The sequence below is a fragment of the Macaca nemestrina genome, chromosome 7, assembly GCF_043159975.1.
Source record: "Macaca nemestrina isolate mMacNem1 chromosome 7, mMacNem.hap1, whole genome shotgun sequence".
NCBI classification, from domain to species: Eukaryota; Metazoa; Chordata; class Mammalia; order Primates; family Cercopithecidae; genus Macaca; species Macaca nemestrina.
Window position 1 is genome coordinate 102,515,349 of NC_092131.1, and position 21,086 is coordinate 102,536,434.

Sequence of the window (21,086 nt, forward strand, 5' to 3'; positions counted from 1 at the left end):
ATTCAGAAGTGAATCTGTGGGTCTGGTTAGCTAGGACAGGCTCATTAGCCTTTCGGAGCCTCCACTGGTGTATCCCAGGCGTACTTACTGAATTGCTTGTGTGTCTACCCACTGGCATTGATGTTTCAGGGCTCTTGGCTCCCCTTGTTGCATGAATGTATCATCTGTGTTTTCCATTTGCATTAATAGGTGTTACATATGCAAAAGAAGAGAAGAACAGATTCATTCAGATGAACAACAATGGTTTTTCACCCTGGTGCAGGCTTCCTTAATTAAAGAGCAAATCTTATCCGTCTGTTTCATCAACTAGACACTATACACTGAGAAGCTAGTGATACACTGATTCTACAAAATACAGCCAGTTAAAAACAGGTTTACAGTAATGGAACTAAATGTTCTTCAGACCTTGTCAATAGTACTTGTTTATCTAACAACATTATAGCTATTAATATTTACAGGAGTCCAGAGAAAAAGTACAAATGGAATCCCCTTACCACTCCCAACTCAGTCCTGCAGTGTGAGGTCTCAGGCTTCCTATGCCTGCATGTGGACACCCAGCCTGAAGATCCACACCATGACTCCCCCACAAAGCTGCCCTGTAGCTACCCTTTGGGTCTAGAGCTGTACATACTAGCAGGTCCACTCTAGGGAGGGTGGACCTAGGAAAAGGCCTCTCTGGGCCCTGGAAGCAAATTTGAGGATGGTTAAGTAGATACCTAGAGCATGATCTAAAGGAAGGTATGTGGGCACATCCTCTAGGTTCCTTAGACTCTGGGCAGAGGAGGACCAATAAGGCTCCCACCCAGCCCAAGAGCTCCAGTTGCTCGGGATCAAGGGCAGCACTGCTTGAGAGAATGATCAAGGTAACACATATAAAGAGCCAAACTTAGAAGCACATGAAAGTGTTATTTCCTTCCAGCAATCCCACTACTGGGTATATATCCAAAAGAATTGAAAGCAGGATCTCAAAGAGATATTTGTATATCTATGTTCATAATAGTACTATTTACAATAACCAAAAGGTAGAAACAACACAAATGTCCCTCATTGTATGAATGGGACATATGACCGGGTGCAGTGGCTCAAGCCTGTAATCCCAATACTTTGGGATACTGAGGCGGGCAGATCACGAGGTCAGGAGATTGAGACCATCCTAGCCAACATGGTGAAACCCCGTCTGTACTAAAAAAAAAAAAAATACAAAAAATTAGCTGGGTGTGGTCTCGCACGCCTGTAGTCTAAGTTACTCAGCAGGTTGAGGCAGGGGAATTGCTTGAACCCGGGAGGCGGAGGTTGCAGTGAGCTGAGATGACGCCAGTGCACTCCAGACTAGTGATACAGTGAGACTCCATCTCAAAAAAAAAAAAAAAAAAAAATTGTGGGACATACATACTATGGAATATTATCCAGCTTTAAAAGGAAGGAAATTCTGACACGTGCTACAACATGGGTGAACCTTGAGAACATTATGCTAAAGTGAAATAAGCCAGTCACCAAAAGACAAATACTAATGTACGTGATTCCATTTATATGAGATATCTCATCAAATTCATAGTAACACGCCGGGCACAGTGGCTGACACCTGTAATCCCAGCACTTTGGGAGGCCAAGGAGGGTGGATCACCTGAGGTCAAGAGTTTGAGGCCAGCCTGGCCAAAATGGTGAAACCCTGTCTCTACTAAAAATACAAAAATTAGCCAGGCGTGGTGGCAGGTGCCTGTAATCCCAGCTACTCAGGAGGCTGAAGCAGGAGAATTGCTTGAACCCAGGAGGCGGAGGTTGCAGTGAGCTGAGATCATGCCATTGCATTCCAGCCTGGATGACAGAGCAAAACTCCATCTTAAAAAAAATTCATAGAAACAGAAAGAAGGATGGTGATTCTGGGGTCTTGGGGGAGGGGAAATTAGTTATTACTTAATGGGTACAGAGTCTCAGTTTTGCAAGATGAAAAAGTTCTGGAGATCTCTTGCACAACAGTGTGAATATACTTGACACTACTGAACTATACACTTAAAAACCATTAAGATGGTAAAAGAAACAAACACAATACCACCTGGATAGCTCACAGGTTGTTAAGGAGAACTGGTTTACTCCACAGGGAAGAAATTCCAGTTTGGTAGAGTTTGAGGCAGAGGTTTAACTGCTCACTATTTATATCACCAATTTGTAGAAAAGTGCCTGGCATAAGATAGTGCTTCATAAGGTTGTTTTGTTTTGTCTTTTGTATTGTTTTGTTTTGAGATGTGTTGGGAACAGGCCCCCAAATCTGGCCATAAACTGGCCCCAAAACTGGCCATAAATAAAATCTCTGCAGCACTGTGACATGCTCGTGATGGCCATGATGCCCACGCTGAAGGTTGTGGGTTTACCCGAATGAAGGCAAGAACACCTGGCCCACCCAGGGTAGAAAACCGCTTAAAGGCGTTCCTAAACCACAAACAATGGCATGAGTGATCTGTGCCATAAGGACATGTTCCTGCTGCAGATAACTAGCCAGAGCCCATCCCTTTGTTTCGGCGCATCCCTTTGTTTCCCATAAGGAATACTTCTAGTTAATCTATAATCTATAGAAACAGTGCTTATCACTGGCTTGCTGTCAATAAATATATGGGTCAAACTCTGTTCAGGGCTGTCAGCTCTGAAGGCTGTCAGCCCCCTGATTTCCCACTCCGCACTCTGTATTTCTCTGTGTGTGTGTCTTTAATTCTTTAGTGCCGCTGGGTTAGGGTCTCCATGACCCAGCTGGTCTCGGTAAGTGGTGTCCATATGTGGGGCTTGAACTGGGGTTGAAGGATCGCTAGAGCGACGGTTGGAGAACATGGAACTAAGCTGGAGGACACTTAGTACTCTTTTTTTTTTTTTTTTTTTTTTTTTTTGAGACGGAGTCTTGCTCTGTCACCCAGGCTGGAGTGCAGTGGCCGGATCTCAGCTCACTGCAAGCTCCGCCTCCCGGGTTTACGCCATTCTCCTGCCTCAGCCTCCCGAGTAGCTGGGACTACAGGCGCCCGCCACCTCGCCCGGCTAGTTTTTTTGTATTTTTTAGTAGAGACGGGGTTTCACCGTGTTAGCCGGGATCGTCTCTCGATCTCCTGGCCTCGTGATCCGCCTGTCTCGGCCTCCCAAAGTGCTAGGATTACAGGCTTGAGCCACCGCGCCCGGCCAACACTTAGTACTCAAGCAATCCCTGTGGTGAGTAAGAAGGGGAGCTCAGAAGCATCAGGGTAACAATGGGAAAGGTGTGGGCTCTGGTTTGTTCCACCTTGGAACCTTTTCACACTAATGATGAGGAAGACGGAAAGTATAACAAACTAACAAGAGGTAACAGAGCAGGTTTGTTTGCCAGCTAAAGCTAAAGTGGCAAAGGAGGAAGAGGTTTATCCCTACCCTTCTGTAACCCCTCATTATTTTGAAGAAAAAGAGTGGCCTGACCCTCCAGAACTTTCTTTTCTGGAGGACACTGGGCAAAAAATAGTTGCCCCAGTGACTGTTCAAGCAGCTCCTTGAGCAACCGCTCTCAGTTCTATTCAGGCAGGAATTCAGCAAGCTAGACGGAAGGGTGATACAGAGGCTTGGCAGTTCCACGTTAGGATACACCCCCTGGATCGACAGGGAAATGTTATAGCTACATTTGAGCATTTTCCTTTTAAATTACTCAAAGAATTTAAACAAGCTATTAATCAATATGAACCAGGTCTATGCCCAAAGTGTAAAAAAGGAAAACATTGGGCTAATCAATGTCACTCTAAGTTTGATAAAGATTGGAACCCAGTTTTGGGAAATGCCATGAGGGGCCTGTCCCGGGACCCGTTCCAACCTGGGGCATTTCCGGCTCAGGCCACTCCCTCACCCCGTACAATGTCTGTCCCCCACCACAGCCAGTAGTGCTGCAGTAGATTTATGCTGTGCAAAAGCTGCAAGTCTTCTGCCTGGGGAACCCCTGCAAAAAGTTCCAACAGGGGTCTGTGGACCTTTGCCAGCAGGGAGGAAGCAGAGTGGAAAGTAATCCATAAAAACTGGCCCCTTACAATTGGCAATATTTGATTAAATCATATAGATTATCCAATGGTGTCTATGTTCAATTCCTGATTTTGATGATTGTACCGTGATTAATTAAGAAAATCTTAGTCCATTCAGGCTGCAATAACTAACTACTATGGACTGGGTGGCATCTAAACAACAAAAATTTATTTCTCACAGTTCTGGAAGCTGGGAAGTTCAAAATCAAGACACCAGCAGTGTTGGTATCTGGTGAAGGCCGTTTTCTCATAGACGGCAACTTTTTGCTGTGTCCTTGCAAGGTGGAAGGCGCGAGGCAGCTTTCAGGTGCTCTATTATAAAGACACTAATCCCAAACCACCGCCTCCTAATACTATCTCTTTGGGGCTTGGGATTTCAGTGTATGAATTTAGGGGAACACAAGCATTCAGACCAAAGCAAAGAGAATGTCCCTGTTTTTAGGAAGTCCACACTGAAGTATTTAGGAGTAGAAGGGCATCATGTCTGCAACTTAACGCTAAAATAGTTTAGAAAAAAATATGTTGGCCGGGCGCGGTGGCTCAAGCCTGTAATCCCAGCACTTTGGGAGGCCGAGACGGGCGGACCACGAGGTCAGGAGATCGAGACCATCCTGGCTAACACGGTGAAACCCCGTCTCTACTAAAAAATACAAAAAAAAAAACTAGCCGGGCGAGGTGGCGGGTGCCTGTAGTCCCAGCTACTCGGGAGGCTGAGGCAGGAGAATGGCGTGAACCCGGGAGGCGGAGCTTGCAGTGAGCCGAGATCTGGCCATTGCACTCCAGCCTGGGTGACACAGCAAGACTCCGTCTCAAAAAAAAAAAAAAGAAAAAAGAAAAAAATATGCTTGGACATGGAGAATGAAAGAGTAAACGTGAAGTGTTAACATCTAGGTGAAAGGCATGTGGGAATTCTGTGTACCATTCTTGCAGCTTTTCTGTAAAGCTGAAGTTATGTCAAAATAAAAAGTTAAAAAAATACTGGCCCAGTTGCAAATCTAGTGGACCTCTCTGGTCTATAAATAATCAGCAAACTGGGCCTTTGAAGTGCTATCTCAGCCCTTTTCTGTGGAGAGGTAGATACCTGTTCTCCTTCTACTTCGCCCCTCTTCTGCTGTCATCCTAGATCATCCTCATCCTATGGCCTCTTGGCCACTCCCCTCTCCACCTCCATGACTTTCTCTTCCACATCACCTCAGCCACTCACCCTCCTGGTCATACCCCAAGCCACCTCCCAAATCACTACTCAGATAGCAACCTCTCAACCATCCAATTAGCCTGCTCAATTATTCCCACCTACCTAGTCTCTAATCTTCACTGCCTCTGACTCCTCATCTTCAATTGCAAGGTTAAATAAACCATGTATGCAATATTTATTTATTTATTCATGTATTTAATATGGGTTTTTTTGTTTGTTTGTTTTTGTTTTTTAAACAGTCTCGCTCTGTCACCGAGGCTGGAGTGCAGTGGCATGATCTCGGCTCACTGCAACCTCCGCCTCCCAGGTTCAAGCGATTCTCCTGCCTCAGCCTCCTGAGTAGCTAGAACTACAGGCGCGTGCCACCACGCCCGGCTATTTTTTGTATTTTTAGTAGAGACGGGGTTTCACTGTGTTAGCCAGGATGGTCTCAATCTCCTGACCTCATGATTTGCCCACCTCAGCCTCCCAAAGTGCTGGGAATACAGGCATGAGCCACTGCGCCCAGCTGTTTTTGTTTGTTTGTTTTTTATTTTGTTTTGAGATGGAGTCTCACTCTGTCACCCAGGCTGGAGTGCAGTGGCACAATCTCTGCTCACTGCAATCTCCGCCTCCCTGGTTGAAGCAATTCACCTGCTTCAGCCTCTCAAGTAGCTGGGATTACACCACCATGCTTGGCAAATTTTTGTATTTTTAGTAGAGATGGGGTTTCACCATGTTGGCCAGACTGGTCCCAAACTCCTGACCTTATGATCCACCTGCCTCGACCCCCCCCAAAGTGCTGGGATTACAGGCGTGGGCCACCATGCCCAGCCTATTCATTTATTTGTTTTGAGATGGTCTCACTGTTGCCCAGACTGAGTGCAGTGGGGTAATCATGACTCACTGCAGCCTCAGCCTCCCAGGCTTAAACAATCCTTCCACTTCAGCCCCCTGAGTAGCTGGGACTATAGGCACGCACCACCACACCCAGCTAATTTTATTTTTTTTGTAAGGAAGGGGTCTTGCTATGCTACCCAGGCTGGTCTCAAATGCCTGGACTCAAGCAGTCCTACTGCCTCAACCTCCAATATTGCTGGGATTACAGGCATAAGCGACTGTTCCCACCATTTGCCCCCTTTTGCCTTTCCTTCCATCCCATTCACTCAGCAAACCCTAACCCTGTATGAAGCCATCTGTATTCTCTTGTTGGAGCTATACTTCAGCTGCTGGATTGTGCTAGAGAAGTAACGTGTAAGTGGATGCCCCAGTCTCAAGTGGGCCTTCAGCACTCTCAGATAATCTTCCCCAGTAAGTTTATCCTTCCTTTCTTCATGAAGTTGTACTTGACCTGCCCCCACACCCCCAAGAAAGAGAGAAAAAAATAAGTGCCGTCGGATGGATATTTGTATTAACTCCCCACCATCAAGTCTTTAAACTCAGTGTCGTCAGCACCAGTTCTTTCCTCCAGCTCCCTGTAGCAGTGGAGGGTGTTCCACCTTCCCGGCCGATTCTGGTCCCTCTGCTAGAGGGACAGAGACAGGTGCTGAAGGCTTCCACCTTCTCAGCGAGGACCTTACTACCACTTACCCCTCTCAGACCTTGGTCTTTAACCTCTAACTGTCTACAGCTGCCCTTTCATAAACACATCTCTTTTGGTGGTGAGGAGTTAAAACCTCCCATCTGAGGGCACCAATTTTTTCCCCCCTGAAGTAGTGAGATCATCTGTGGAGAATAAAGGAGGAGATGGAAAAGTCTCCCCCATCCATCTAAACAAAGCTCCCCTTGAGCTCCCCTTGCCTTACAATTACTGCCCTCTTTCTCACCTGCTTTCAGCCAGATTTCTTGAAGTAGTCATCTGTTGTCTTTCTCTGTGTTTCTGTATCTCCTATTCATTCTTCTGCTGTTTTCTTTCCTCTGGTAATTCACCAAAACAGCTGTGGCCAAGATCATGGCAGCCTTCTTGGTTTTTTGTTTGTTTGTTTGTTTTAGATGTAGTCTCGCTCTGTCACCCAGGCTGGAGTGCAGTGGTGCGGTCTCGGCTCACTGCAAACTCCGCCTCCCAGGTTCAAGCAATTCTCCTGCCTCAGCCTCTCGAGTAGCTGGGATTACAGGCACCCGTGGCGGTAACACTTGGCCCTCCCTTCTGTGACCTCCTGGGCTCAAGCAATCCTTCTGCCTCGGCCTCCTAAGTAGCTGGGACCACAGGTGCAAGCCACGATATCAAGTTATTTATTTTATTTTTTTAGAGACAGGGTCTCACTATGTTGACCAGGCTGGTCTGAAACTCTTAGGCTATCAATCCTCCCATCTCAAGCCCTGCTAATTTTTGTATTTTTAGTAGAGATGGGGTTTCACCATGTTGACCAGGCTGGTCTCACACTCCTGACCTCAGGTGATCCGCCAGCCTTGGCCTCCCAAAGTGCTGGGATTCCAGGCATGAGCCACCGCGCCCGGCTGCCTTCTTTTTTTTAAATCCTGTGGACATGTTTAATCCCATCTTGACCCCCTATAGCACTTGGCACTCCATTATAAGACTCCCTGTCTTATAAAGCAACAGCTCCCCAGTACCTGGCACAGGGCCTGGTACATAGTAGGTGCTCAACAAATATTATTTTATATTTACATTGAAACAGAATTCTTTGAATTGTGGAATATAGCATCTTAGGGCCCAAAGGACCTGGCCACCGCCTTCATCTTTTCACTAGGCTCCAACCATACTACATAGTTGCAATTCTCCAAACAAGCCAAACTCCTACTTTTCCGTATTTTTTAAATGTGCTGTTTACCGTCTGGTAGTCCTTTTCAGGGATACCTACTCCATTTCCCCACATCGTCTCCCTGGTGAATCTCTTGGTCTTTTCTTAGTTTGAAAATCACTTTCTTTAGGAAGTCCTTCTTAATTCCCCCCAGCAGAGCTGTCTTCTCCCTCCAAGCTCTTCCTAGATTCTTTCCACAGACCACAGCTATCACAGTGATTCCCAAGCATATTCAGAGAAACAATTGTTCCAAGGTTGTTCATGAAAGGGTCACACTGACTCATACATTTGGGACATGCTGAGTTAAACTGGTTTTTTGTTTGCGTTCTTGAGAGAGGGTCTCACTTTTTCAGCCAGGCTATAGTGCAGTGGCAAGATGATAGTTCACCTCAGCCTTGACCTCCTGGGCTCAAGCAATCCTTCTGCCTCGGCCTCCTAAGTAGCTGGGACCACAGATGCAAACCATGACACTGAGTTATTTATTTTATTTTTTTAGAGACATGGACTATGTTGACCAGGCTGGTCTGAAACTCTTAGGCTGTCAATCCTCCCATCTCAGCCCCACAAAGTGCTGGATTAAAGGTGTGAGCCATTGTACCCAGCCTAAACTGGTTTTCTAGATTTCTTTGCTGCAGGACTTCTCAGAGCCTTTGCATTGCTTACTTTCATTAATAACTTCCAATATAATTTGTAACATTTCTCAAACTTAATTAACCAAAGAACAATGCCCCATTTTCGTGGAGCATTTTTTTGGCACTACCACATAGATCATTTCAGAACCTTTGTCTTGTCGTAGAACTTGCCCTATTTTATAATTATTTTGTGCAGGCCTCTCCCCTTCTAAGCTGTGAGCTGCTTAAGGCAGAGACAGTATTTTGTTTATCTCTGGATGCACAGTGCCTAATATATAATAGCTACTCAATATATGTTGGTTGAAAGAATATGGGAAAGGGAAGGTAAGAGAGGAAGGGAAAGAATGGTGAAATAAGAGGAAGAAGGCTTCTTGAGGCTGGGCATGGTGGCTCACACCTGTAATCCCAGCACTTTGGGAGGTCAAGGTGGGTGGATCACCTGAGGTCAGGAGTTCAAGAGCAGCCTGGCCAACATGGTAAAACCCCATCTCTACTAAAAATACAAAAATTAGCCGGGCATGGTGGTGGGTGTCTGTGATCCCAGCTACTTGGGAGGCTGAGGCAGGAGAATCGCTTGAACTCGGGAGGCAGAGGTTGCAGTGAGCCAAGATCGCACCACTGCACTCCAGGCTGGATGAAAGAGCGAGACTCTGTCTCAAAAAGAAGAAGAAGAAGAAGAAGCCTTCTTGATTTTTACATTTAACATCCCAGAAACCCAGTACTTAGATTCTATCATAAATATTTTATTCTACTTGCTTCATCACATCTATCCATCTATCCATCCCTCACATTAGCCATGGATCCATCTTCACTTTCTTATTACTTGTGTGTGTTTGCAAGCTTATTTTTCCTCAGATCGTGGAATCACCTTAATTCTGAAATCCTCTCAGAACAAGCATCCTGATAAACTGTATTGTTCAGCTCCTCCTTGCTCATTCCCAGCACCTCCCACTCTTCCCCTGACACGGGCAGGCCTCTGTGGAATGAGCGGTGCCTCCTAGAGGGAGGGAACTTTTTAGAACATGAAGAGGCTGCCAGCCTCAGGGGTCAGAGACTCTGCTTGCTCGCTCTCATTACCACTGTTTAATTTTAAGGAAAATGCAGAATGTTCCTGGACTTGGGTTTTCCCACTTCTCAAAGGAAAGGTTAAGGTCTAGGATTCCATAAGGTCCTCCCTATCCCAGGATAATTATTACTGACCAAAGTAGGGATTGCATTGACCAAACTCTTGCCCACTGAAACTGCTCCCAGGGAGGGTCAGGTGATGTCACTTTCCCCAGGAGCCAGGGGGCAGGGGTGAAGTCCCTGGGCAGACACTCCTGTGTTGATCTCGCTTCTTGAGGAGGGATAACCTTGTGTGTTGAATGCTGAGAGGGCTTTAGAATGGCTAAGACTCTATTTCTAACCAGCTATGTGGCTTTGGGAAGACCCCTCACCTCCTGGACTCTCAGTATCCTAGTCTGTGAAAAAGGGGATTATACTCTCTCACATCTGGAAGGATTGGCTGAGATAAGCCTGGTAGGGCACAGGCCATGGTACAGAAAGGGGGCACCACAAATGTGAGCCATCCCTGCCTTCAGCCAGGCAGAGGGCAGCAGGCCAGGGAGCCCACGGTTGTCTGCCAGTGTTGCCAGCACAGGTGTCTGGGCCAATGAGTTAAACTGATTGGGAAGTGAGGAGGGAAGATTAGAGGCACTAGGAGGGCTGTGAGCAGAAGATAATGCTGCAGAAAGCTCTGCTCCCCCAGAATGACCTCATAGCCTGCTAGTATCCCAAAAAGCTCTGTGCAGCCCACTCCTGTCAGGGCTGGGCCATTAACTCAAAAGTGTTCCTGGTGCACAGGAATGTTCTTTGTGACGGAGTCTATCACCCAGCATTGACAGAGCCTCTTCTGAGCCCTCATGGTTCCTTCCCACGGGGCGGCCTGGGCTCTCATTCTCATAATCTCCAAGGAGACTTGCACTCTGTGAAGTACCTGGGAAAAAAACCATCATCCTATCTGTATTCGTTTGCTATGGCTGCCATCACAAAGTACCATAGACCTGGTGGCTTAAACAACAGAAATTCATTTTCTCACAGTTCTAGAAGCCGGAAGTCTGAGATCAAGGAGTTGGCAGAATCAGTTTCCTCTGCGACCTATCTCCTTTCTTTGTAGGTGGCGTTCTCTCCCTGTGTCTTCCCATGGTCTTCCCACTGTAACTGTCTGTGTCCAAATTTCCTCTTCTTATAAGGATACCAACCATATTGAATTAGGGCTCACACTAATGACCTCATTTTAACTTAATTGCCTTTTTAAAAGCACAATCTGTAAATAACAGTCACATTCGGAAGCCCTGGGGGTTATGGCTTCCACATATGGATTGGGTGGGTGGGGAGTGGACAGATGCAGTTTGGCCCATGTGGCATCTTACAGGTGAAACAACTGAGGCCTAAGAGGGTCAGTGGCTCGTACTGGGCAGGGCCAGACCTAGAATCAGGACAGGACACCCTCCCTCCCTGCCTTCACTCACATCCCAGCCTCCACTTGCCTGTCCCAGAGAGGAAGAGGATGGTGGGTGAGAGCAGTCATCAGTCTGACTCCCCACCAAACCTCCCAGCTGGTGGAAGTGACAGGTCAGGCAAGCCACTGTGTTGGGCACAGCCAGGAACAGCAGAAGGGCAGACATTCTCTAGGGCAGTGCTTTTCAAACTTTTATATGCATAGGAATTATTATACCTGGTGAACTCCGTTAAAATTATTTTTTATTTAAATTTTTTTGGGGTCGGGGTCTCACTGTGTTGCCCAGGCTGGAGTGTAGTGGCTGTTCACAGGTACAATCATAGCTTACTACAGCCTTGAATTCCTGGAGTCAAGAAATCCTCCTTCCTCACCCTCCCCATTAGCTGAGACTACAGAGCTGTGCCACCATTCTGGCTAAAAAATAAGTAATTTTAAGTAATTAAGTTAAAATGAGGTCATTAGGGTGGGCCCTAATCCAATCCAGGCTCTGACTTGGCCTCTCTGGGGAAGGGCATGAGACTCTCCATTTCCCACAGGCTCCCAGGTAATGCCAGTGCTGCTGGTTTCTAGACCACACTGAGCAGTAGCAAGGTTTAGACCAGCACACTCCATGAGAAATAGATGTTATTCTAAATTTTCTAATATCACATCAAAAAAAGTAAAAACAAACAGGTGGGCCAGGTGCCTTGGCTCAGGCCTGTAATCCCAACACTTTGGGAAGCCAAGGTAGGAGGACAGCTTGAGACCAAGAGTTTGAGTTGGGCAATATAGTAAGACCCCATTTCTACAAAAAAAAATTTTTAAAATTAGTTGAGGCCGGGCGTGGTGGCTCATGCCTGTAATCCCAGCACTTTGGGAGGCTGAGACGGGCGGCTCACTTGAGGTCAGGAGTTCGAGACCAGCCTGGCCAACATGGTATAACCCTGTCTCTACCAAAAATATATACAAAAATTAGCCAGGCATGGTGGTGCCCACCTGTAGTCCCAGCTACTTGAGAGGCTGAGGCAGGAGAATTGCTTGAACCCAGGAGGTGGAGGCTGCAGTGAGCTGAGATCACATCACTGCACTCCAGCCTGGGTGACAGAGCAAGACTCCATCTCAAAAACAAACAAACAAACAAACAAAAAAAACCAATTAGTTGGGCAGGTTAGCACTTGCTTATAGTCCTAGCTACTCAAGGGGCTGAGGCAGGAGAATTGCCTGAATTGAGTAGTTGGGAGTTGGAGGTTGCAGTGACCTATGATCATACCAGTGTACTCCAGGCTGGGCGACAGAGAGAGAGCCTACCCCTAAAAAAAAGAAACAGGACTAGGCGCGGTGGCTCACATCTGTAATCCCAGTAATTTGGGAGGCCAAGGTGGGATGATCGCTTGAGTCCAGAAGTTTGAGACCAGCCTGGGCAACGGAGTAAGACCTTGTCTTTACAAAAAACAAACAAACAAACAAAATGGCCGGGCATGGTGGCTCCTGTCTGTAATCCCAGCACTTTGGGAGGCTGAGGCAGGTGGATCACCTGAGGTCAGGAGTTCGAAACCAGCCCAGCCAACATGGTGAAACCCTATCTCTACTAAAAATACAAAAAAAAAATAGCTGGGTGTGGTGGTGGGCACCTATAATCCCAGCTACTCAGGAGGCTGAGACAGAAGGATTGCTTGAACCCGGGAGGCAGAGGTTGCAGTGAGCTGAGATTGCGCCACTGCACTCCTGCCTGGGTGACAGAGTGAGATTCTGTCCCCCCACCAAAAAAAAAAAAAAAAAATTTAGTCAAATGTAGTGGTGCACTCCTGTGGTTTCAGCTACTTAGGAGGTTGAGGTAGGAAGATGGCTTGAGCTAGGGAGATCGAGGTTGCAGTGAGCCATAATCATGCCACTGCACTCTAGCCAGGGTGAGAGAACAAAACCCAGTCTCAAAAAAAAGAAACAGACAAAATTAGCTCCTGTGTGTGTATGGGTATCTTTTTTTTTTTTTTTTTTTTCAGAGGGAGTCTCACTCCATCACCCAGGCTGGAGTGTAGTTGTGTGATCTCAGCTCACTGCAACCTTTACCTCTGAGGTTCAAGTGATCCTCCTACCTCAGCCTCCCGAATAGATGGGATTACAGGTGCCTGCCACCATGCCCAGCTAATTTTTGCTTTTTTTGCAAGGACTAGGTTTCACCATGTTGGCCAGGCTGGTCTCAAACTCCTGACCTCAAGGGATCCTCCCGCCTTGGCCTCCCAAAGTGCTGGGATTACAAACTCTAATATATTTTTAACCCAATATATCACAAACATGATCATGATAATTTCAGAACATTAAGCCTTATAAGAAGTGTTAATGAGATATTTTACATTATTTTGTTTGTACTAAGTCTTTAGGTACTTTATAGCACATCTCACTTGGGAATCTAAATTCTTATGAGAAATACTTCATCACAAAATTTACAGTTGAAAAAAATAGGATCACACATCTAAGTTGTTCTAAACCTACTTACAAGTTTTCAAAAAACTGAATCCAGTATTAGTTTTTAAATTTACATTTAAGTTAATTAAAATCAAATAAATTTAAAAATGTGAGACTGGGCACAATGACTCACGCCTGTAATCCCAGCACTTTGGGAGGCCAAGTCGGTGTAATCACTTGAACTCAGGAGTTTAAGACCAGCCTGGCCAACATGTGAAACCCCATCTCTACCAAAAATACAAAAATTAGCCGGACGTGGTGGTGCGCGCCTATAATCCCAGCTCCTTGGGAGGCTGAGGCACAAGAATCACTTGTACCTGGGAGGCAGAGGTTGCAATAAGCTGAGATCGCACCACTGCACTCCAGCCTGGGCAACGTAGTGAGACTCTGTCCCCTGCCAGCCCCCACCAAAAATTTAGTTCTTGGGTCGTATTACCCCATTAAAAAAATTTTTTTTTTAGTGAGACCCAATCTCTAGCATTACCCCATTGCAAATGATGAAAAGCTACGTGTGGCTAGTGGCTACTGTATAAGACAGCACAGGACTAGACCACCAGGAAGAAGAATGACATAAATGAAGGATCCCCAGCTCCACAGAGGACTTGGGACAGAAACAGCCCAAGACCCAGAGAGCAGCCAGAGTAGGAGCCCAGGGAAAGAGCTGTTGGAAACAAAGAGCTCAAGGTGACTGAAGTGTACCCCAAGATCTAAGCACCAGGCATTGTAGCCTGCTTTGGAGGAAGGGCTCGGCAGGAAATGGGGAGGTGTGAAGAAATCCCAAACCTGTCAAAGTAGGAATGGGTGGAAAAGCAAGAACTATGTCCAGGGAAAATAAAAAAGCACTTCTGGGGTTGAATTCTGGAGAGTGACCTGTGCAGGGGAGTTTGACCTTGTCCTGGGCACCTCTAGGAGGCAAAATTAGGACCAAGGGTGGTTATTACAGGAAGCCGCTTGGGGCTCAAACCAACACTGAGTTTTTAAACAAGGAGAGTCCTCAGTAATGGAAACAGGGAGCTTCCTGCCCTTGGAATCCTAGATGGAAAAATGTTCTACAGGAATCACCTCCTCCTCATCCAGTGGAATAGCGAAACAGAGGCTGGGCAGGTACCCGTTGAGAGGCTGCAGAGGGGTTTCTTCCTGTATAAAGGGTTGAATAATACGTTCCCTCCAGTTAGGTGCCTATTGATTCTGTATTCGGAGTAATTGACCTTTCCAGAGGACTTATTAAGTGTCAGGCAGCTAAACCCCTGAAATAAGCACTTTACTGCCATTTCATCCACACTAAAGTCATGAGCCTGGTCCTCTAGTTTTCTCCACTTCTTAGAGGAGGAGACTGAGCCACTGAGTTTTGAAGTCACGTCTTATGGCCAGAAGATGCTCCAGCGAGGCTTTATAAGTGGGCAGTCTGGTTCCGAGGCATGCCATTCGCTGCACCACACTGCCCAGAAGGAGGCTCGGCCTGTCTTATCCTCTCCCTGCTTGGCCTTAACCAGCCACATTTCCCAACTGATCCCACTCACTGCAGAGGTGAAAACTACCATGCCAGGTCCTGCTGACTGGGAGAGGGGTGGGCAATAGGCCTGGATTTGCTGGAGCTTCCACTGTAGATGTAATCACATGTACAATTTCCCTTCACCTCTTGTTACCCTGGGGCGGGGGGAGGAGGGGTGCTCTCTCAGCAACCCCACCCTGGGATCTTGAGGAGAAAGAGGGCAGGGAAAAGAGGGAATGGGACTGGCCCAGATCCCAGCCCCACGACCGGGCTTCCACATGGCTGAGCAGGAACTCTAGAGCAGCCGCACACAAAAGAGGGCTTTGATGCGCCTCCAGCCAGGCCCAGGCCTCTCCCCTCTCCCATCTCTCTCCAGGTCTTCCTTTGCCCCACTCTGGGCCTCCTGTGAGCCCGATTTAACGGAAACTGTGGGCGGTGAGAAGTTCCTCATGACACACTAATCCCAACCTGCTGACTGGACCACGCCTCCAGCAGAGGCAATCTCTAGAGCTCCAGGACATTCAGGTACCAGGTGGCCCCAAGGAGGAGCTGCCGACCTGGCAGGTAAGTCAATACCTGGGGCCTGCCTGGGCCAGGGAGCCCAGGACTGGGGTGAGGACTCAGGGGAGCAGGGAGACCACATCCCAAGCTGCCTGTAAAACCGAAACCACCTGGCCATTCTTCAGGTTGAGCCAGACCAATTTGATGGCAGATTTAGCAAATAAAAATACGGGACACCCAGTTAAATGTGAATTTCAGATGAACAGCAAATACATTTTTAGTATTAAAAAAGTTCACATGTAGGCCAGGTGCAGTGGCTCACGCCTGTAATCCCAGCACTTTGGGAGGCCAAGGCAGGCAGAACACCTGAGATCAGGAGTTCAAGACCAGCCTGGCCAACATGGAGAAACGCTGTCTCTACTAAAAATACAAAAAATTAGCTAGGCATGGTGGTGGGCACCTGTAGTTCCAGCTACTCAGGAGGCTAAGGCAGGAGAATCGCTTGAACCTGGGAGGCAGAGGTTGCAGTGAGCTGAGATCGCACCATTGCATTCCAGCCTGGGCAACAAGAGCGAAACTCTATCTCAGAAAAACAAACAAACAAACAAACAAACAACAACAACAAAAAGTTCACATTTAACTGGGCATTCTGTATTTTCATTGGCAACCTGAGATGGCAGGGAACAGCACTGGCACGGTGCGAGGGATAAGCATTTTTTCATTGTGTGCAGCTTGTAAATCAGTATTTTTAAAACTCAAAGTTAACAGCTTGGGCATATTTAGAAAAGAGTTCCTGGACGGACTTGAACCCTGTATTCCTAAGATCTCGGATCTCGTTCTGATGGTCTGCACAACTGGCTGCGGGTGTCCAGTCACTGTCCCTTTTGTCTGGGCTCCCCAGGGCAGTTCTGTCAGCCTCTCCATTTCCATTCCTGTTCCAGCAAAACCCAACTGATAGCACAGCAGCATTTCAGTTTGTCTATCTCTGTGCCCACTTATCTGGACATCTACCAGCCAGAAAGATGGCTTAGATTTGGTTCCTGTGGGTGGATTATGGCCCCCAGAACTTCCCTGTGCTTGCTGGGGCTGTGGAGTGGAAGGAGCAGGAAATGGGGGACCCTCAGATACTCTTTGGGGGTCCTCCAAGTCTCTTTGTGCAAGTTAGGGTAATGATCAATATGTAGCTAAGAAAGAGAAGGGGAACTATGTTTTAGAACAGGACACTGTGCCAGGAGCATTGCAGAAATTATATGGTTTTCATGACAGTTCTTTTTGGTAGGTACTATTATTATCCTCACTTTGCAGATGAGGAAACTGAGACCCAGAAAGGTTAAATAACTTGCTAGAGTCACACAAGTTGTAACTGACAAAGCCTGATTCAAACCCAGGTCTCCCTAACCTTAAAGGTTTCTATGATGCCAGCTCTCCTAGGAAGTTTGCCTGCAGATGTCTTGGCTCTAGGTGTCAAAAAAAGACTTGGTGTCAGGCAGGCACAGGTTCAAGTCCCAGCTCTGTCACTTACCAATTGTGACTAGCTGATTGAACTGACCATGGAACCTGGTCACAGGTAGGAGCAGGATGGTGAAAGGTTCCTGAAGGCACTTAGGCAGGACATTTAGGCAGGAGAGAAAACCTGGAAACAGAAGAGCTGTCTCCGAAAATACCCACTGGGGAAGCAGGTTGTCATGTGGGCCATGAATGGGATCTGTTCTGGTAACCAAGCATTACTTATGTGTCCATTATTTAACTACATCTCATCACCCTTCCATCCCACTTTACAGGGAACAACCAAGACTGAGGTTAAATCACACAGCCTGCAAGTGGAAGAGAAGAACTTGAACCCAGGTCCGACTTTTGCGCCACAGCAGGCTGCCTCTTGGTGCTGACAGGAAGTCACAACTTGGGTCTGAGTCCTGATCCCTGGCTATTTTTTGGCTGTGTTACCTTGGACAAGTCATTTATTCCCCTCCTCTGTTTCCTCCTATGTAAAATGGGAATAATAATGCTGACCCTGGGTCTGAGAGAGTGGATTTGAAAGTACTTAGTGCATCACAAAGCACAGAACACACTTCCAGTTTCATGGTTACGTACTTACGTAACTGGTCATCACCCATCTTGAGAACGAATGCACTGGGGAAAGGGCCATCCACTAGGCTGTGAAGTTTCTGAGGGACCCCTTTGGGCTGGAGAAGGATGGCCACAGGAGAGAGGAGAGATTGCCTTATCCTGCAGTGATCGTGTCATTGAGAATAGAGCCAGACTTTTTTTCCTGGCAGGGCCAACTTGTAACATCTGAGGACTGAGCTATTTGTGTCTGTGCCTTGTCCAAACAGTGTTTCCCAAAGTGTAGCCCAAGAGCCATCTCCCTCAGAGCCACCAGGAAGTGTTTTAAATTGCAGGTTCCTAGGTCCCAGCCTGCACCTTCAGAGTCAGAATCATGGAAGCTGGGGCCCAGACACCTGCATTTCTTTTTTTTTTTTTTTTTTTGAGATGGAGTCTCGCTTTGTCGCCCAGGCTGGAGTGCAGTGGCCGGATCTCTGCTCACTGCAAGCTCCGCCTCCCGGGTTCACGCCATTCTCCTGCCTCAGCCTCCGGAGTAGCTGGGACTACAGGCGCCCGCCACCTCGCCCGGCTAGTTTTTTGTATTTTTTTTTTTTTAGTAGAGATGGGGTTTCACCGTGTTAGCCAGGATGGTCTCGATCTCCTGACCTCGTGATCCGCCCGTCTCGGCCTCCCAAAGTACTGGGATTACAGGCTTGAGCCACCGCGCCCGGCCCAGACACCTGCATTTCTAACAAATGCCTTGGGTGATTCTGATGCATTTGAAAGTTTGAGATCCACTATTCTGAGACAATAACAAAATGGTTTTTCTAACCCCTGCAGCCCTGACTTCCTATCCTAGGGAAGGGGCTGACTGGAGAGGCCAGGACAGAGAAAGCAGATCCCTCCTTTTTCCAAGGACTCTGTGTCTTCCAGAGGCAATATGTCAGAAGGGGTAAGTACCGTGTCCTCCAGGGCTCCCCTCCACCCACCTTCCCTCTCTTCCCTCTCCCTCCCTCCTCACTTCTCTGTCTTCTGCTCTGCCCAGGAATATAGGCACACACTCCTATAACCTCTGTGTGGGTCCTGACCCCCACAAAAGGAGAAGGCTTAACAATGACCTTGGGAAAAAAAAATTAAATGTCTGAACAGGCCCATTCCCATGGCTGGCTCAGGCTGATGGGGTTGGCTCTTCCTGTTTTTCCTTTCTTTGCCCAGGTGGGCACGTTCCGCATGGTACCTGAAGAGGAACAGGAGCTCCGTGCCCAACTGGAGCAGCTCACAACCAAGGACCATGGACCTGTCTTTGGCCCGTGCAGCCAGCTGCCCCGCCACACCTTGCAGAAGGTGAGGTGGCTGACAGTGCAGGGAGGAGCAGCCTAGGGAGGCAACATGAGGGGAACATGACCGCATTCTCTGTTCTGTGAAAGGGTCTAGCCCTGGCACTCCAGATCATCCTGGACCTGATAGACTGGCCTGTTCTAGGGTCCTTCCTGGTGGTCACGGCTATGGCAGCAACTGGGTTGACCAGACACCCAGCCAGGCCAGCCCAACCCAATACTACAGCCCAGAGCCTTGGAACTAGGGCCCTCTAAACTAGACTCAATATGACGAGCATTGGTTTGGAAATGGCCCCGGGGAGCAAGCATCCAAATGCTGCCCCTGCTAGACAGGCAAGAGACGTGAGTTCCAGAACCAGACCTACTTTCAGCTTGCTGTGTGACCTTGAGCAGATTGCTTTCCATCTCTGGGTCTTGCCCTCTGTACCTGTGAAAGACGGTTGGCGGACTAGCTCAGAGATGGTCAGACTGTGCTCTGTGGAGGCTGACAGAGCTGTCTTAGGGCTGCCGGGGAGGATGAGAAGTGACTGAACTGAGCCTGGGCTCCCAGCTTCCATCTCTGCTTCCTTGGGCATCTCAAGGGAAAGGTGCTATTAGCTCCTTCACACTTTACTCCCCCTCCTTTCCCTTCCCTCCTCATGCTGTCCAAGGAGAGAGCTGTCTGAGGTGCGGGGAGGAGTTCTGACCCAGCAGAGGGGAGGAATGTGAGGCTCTGGGCAGGCGGCAGGCTGCCATCTGCTGGAGAGCTGTGTTTTTGAAAAAATCAGAATGGAGCCTGGGAGGCAGCAGAGTGAAGTGATGAAAAGAGTCCCAGCTCCACTCCTTTCTCTCTGGGTGACCTTGAGCAAGAATATCTTCACCTTTATGAGCCTCAGTCTGCTCATCTGAGAGATGGGGATAAGAACGCCAACCATGATGGTCTGTGGCAGATTGAAAAACACAATGCATTTAAGGGACTTAGGTTGCTAGGCAAAGGCTTAGTGAGTGTAGGCAGTCATTTTTTGAAACATTTAGACTGTTGGCCATATTCTGCAAATATCCAGGATGAACAGTTTGACCGAATTCTCTCCACACACAACAATCTCAGGTGTTGCCAGTACAGATGCTGCCCCTGGGGCAGAAGAGCAAGGGCTGCAGCTGCAGACCTCTGGGCCCCCTCAGCTTTGGCAGGAGACTCATCACCTGTGTGTCCTACCCCTCACCCGCACCTAAGTCTAACTTCATGCACACCCCACCCTGTTCCAGGCCAAGGATGAGCTGAATGAGAGAGAGGAGACCCGGGAGGAGGCAGTGCGAGAGCTGCAGGAGATGGTGCAGGCGCAGGCGGCCTCGGGGGAGGAGCTGGCCGTGGCCGTGGCGGAGAGGGTGCAAGAGAAGGACAGCGGCTTCTTCCTGCGCTTCATCCGCGCGCGAAAGTTCAACGTGGGCCGTGCCTATGAGCTGCTCAGAGGTGAGGCCCGCGCTGAAGGGACGGCCCTGAGAGGACGGGAGGCCATGAGGATGGTATCCACTCTCACCCAGGCACTGAAGAGGCCCGCTTCCATACTGTGGGCGAGTCTGTTTCTCTGAGCCTCCATATCCTGACTTGTAAAGTGGGTCAGCTCTGGCAATGAACGAATGAATGAATGAATGAATGAGTGAAGTGTGTCAGGAGCAGATTCCTAGAGGTCAGAGTCCTCTCAACTCTCTCTCAGTCTTGGGATTCAATGAGTAAAATTTGGGTACCCCATTTGGTTGACGAGGGGAGGAGTTTCCACTCCAGAACCCCACCATGAGAATCTAAGCTTTGGCTCTGGAATGCTGCAGGAAGGTGGATAGTGCCTCCCTGAAGGCAGTTACCTAAGCCCCATGTGCAGTGGAACTGAAGATGGTGTCAGACCTGGGAATGAGCCCCGGGGACAGAACTGCCCTGGCACTGCTGGCTGGATGAAGACAGGATGCCTCAAGAAATCATAGGCGGGGTGCGGTGGCTCAGGCCTGTAATCCCAACACTTTGGGAGTCCAAGGAGGGCAGATCATCTGAGGTCGGGAATTCGAGACTAGCCTGACCAACATGGAGAAACCCCACCTCTACGAAAAATATAAAACTAGCCAGGCGTGGTGGTGCATGCCTGTAATCTCAGCTACTTGGGAGGCTGAGGCAGGAGAATCACTTGAACCTGGGAGGCGGAGGTTGTGGTGAGCTGAGAT

At 48.1% G+C, this 21,086-nt stretch overlaps 1 protein-coding gene across 4 annotated transcripts in view; it reads left to right on the forward strand.

Annotated features, from left to right (window-relative positions):
- Positions 1–21,086, forward strand: part of LOC105488336 (retinaldehyde binding protein 1) — a 94,970-nt gene that overhangs the window by 67,088 nt on the left and 6,796 nt on the right. For 3 of the 4 annotated variants that reach the window (XM_071100712.1, XM_071100713.1, XM_071100716.1), the window contains 5 exons: positions 15,392–15,579; positions 17,298–17,420; positions 18,400–18,511; positions 18,775–18,903; positions 20,142–20,346. In XM_071100712.1, coding sequence (XP_070956813.1) covers positions 18,500–18,511; positions 18,775–18,903; positions 20,142–20,346 — 346 coding nt within the window. In that variant the 5' untranslated portion in view covers positions 15,392–15,579; positions 17,298–17,420; positions 18,400–18,499. The remainder of the gene's footprint in view (positions 1–15,391; positions 15,580–17,297; positions 17,421–18,399; positions 18,512–18,774; positions 18,904–20,141; positions 20,347–21,086) is intronic. The other variant, XM_071100714.1, reaches the window with a different exon arrangement.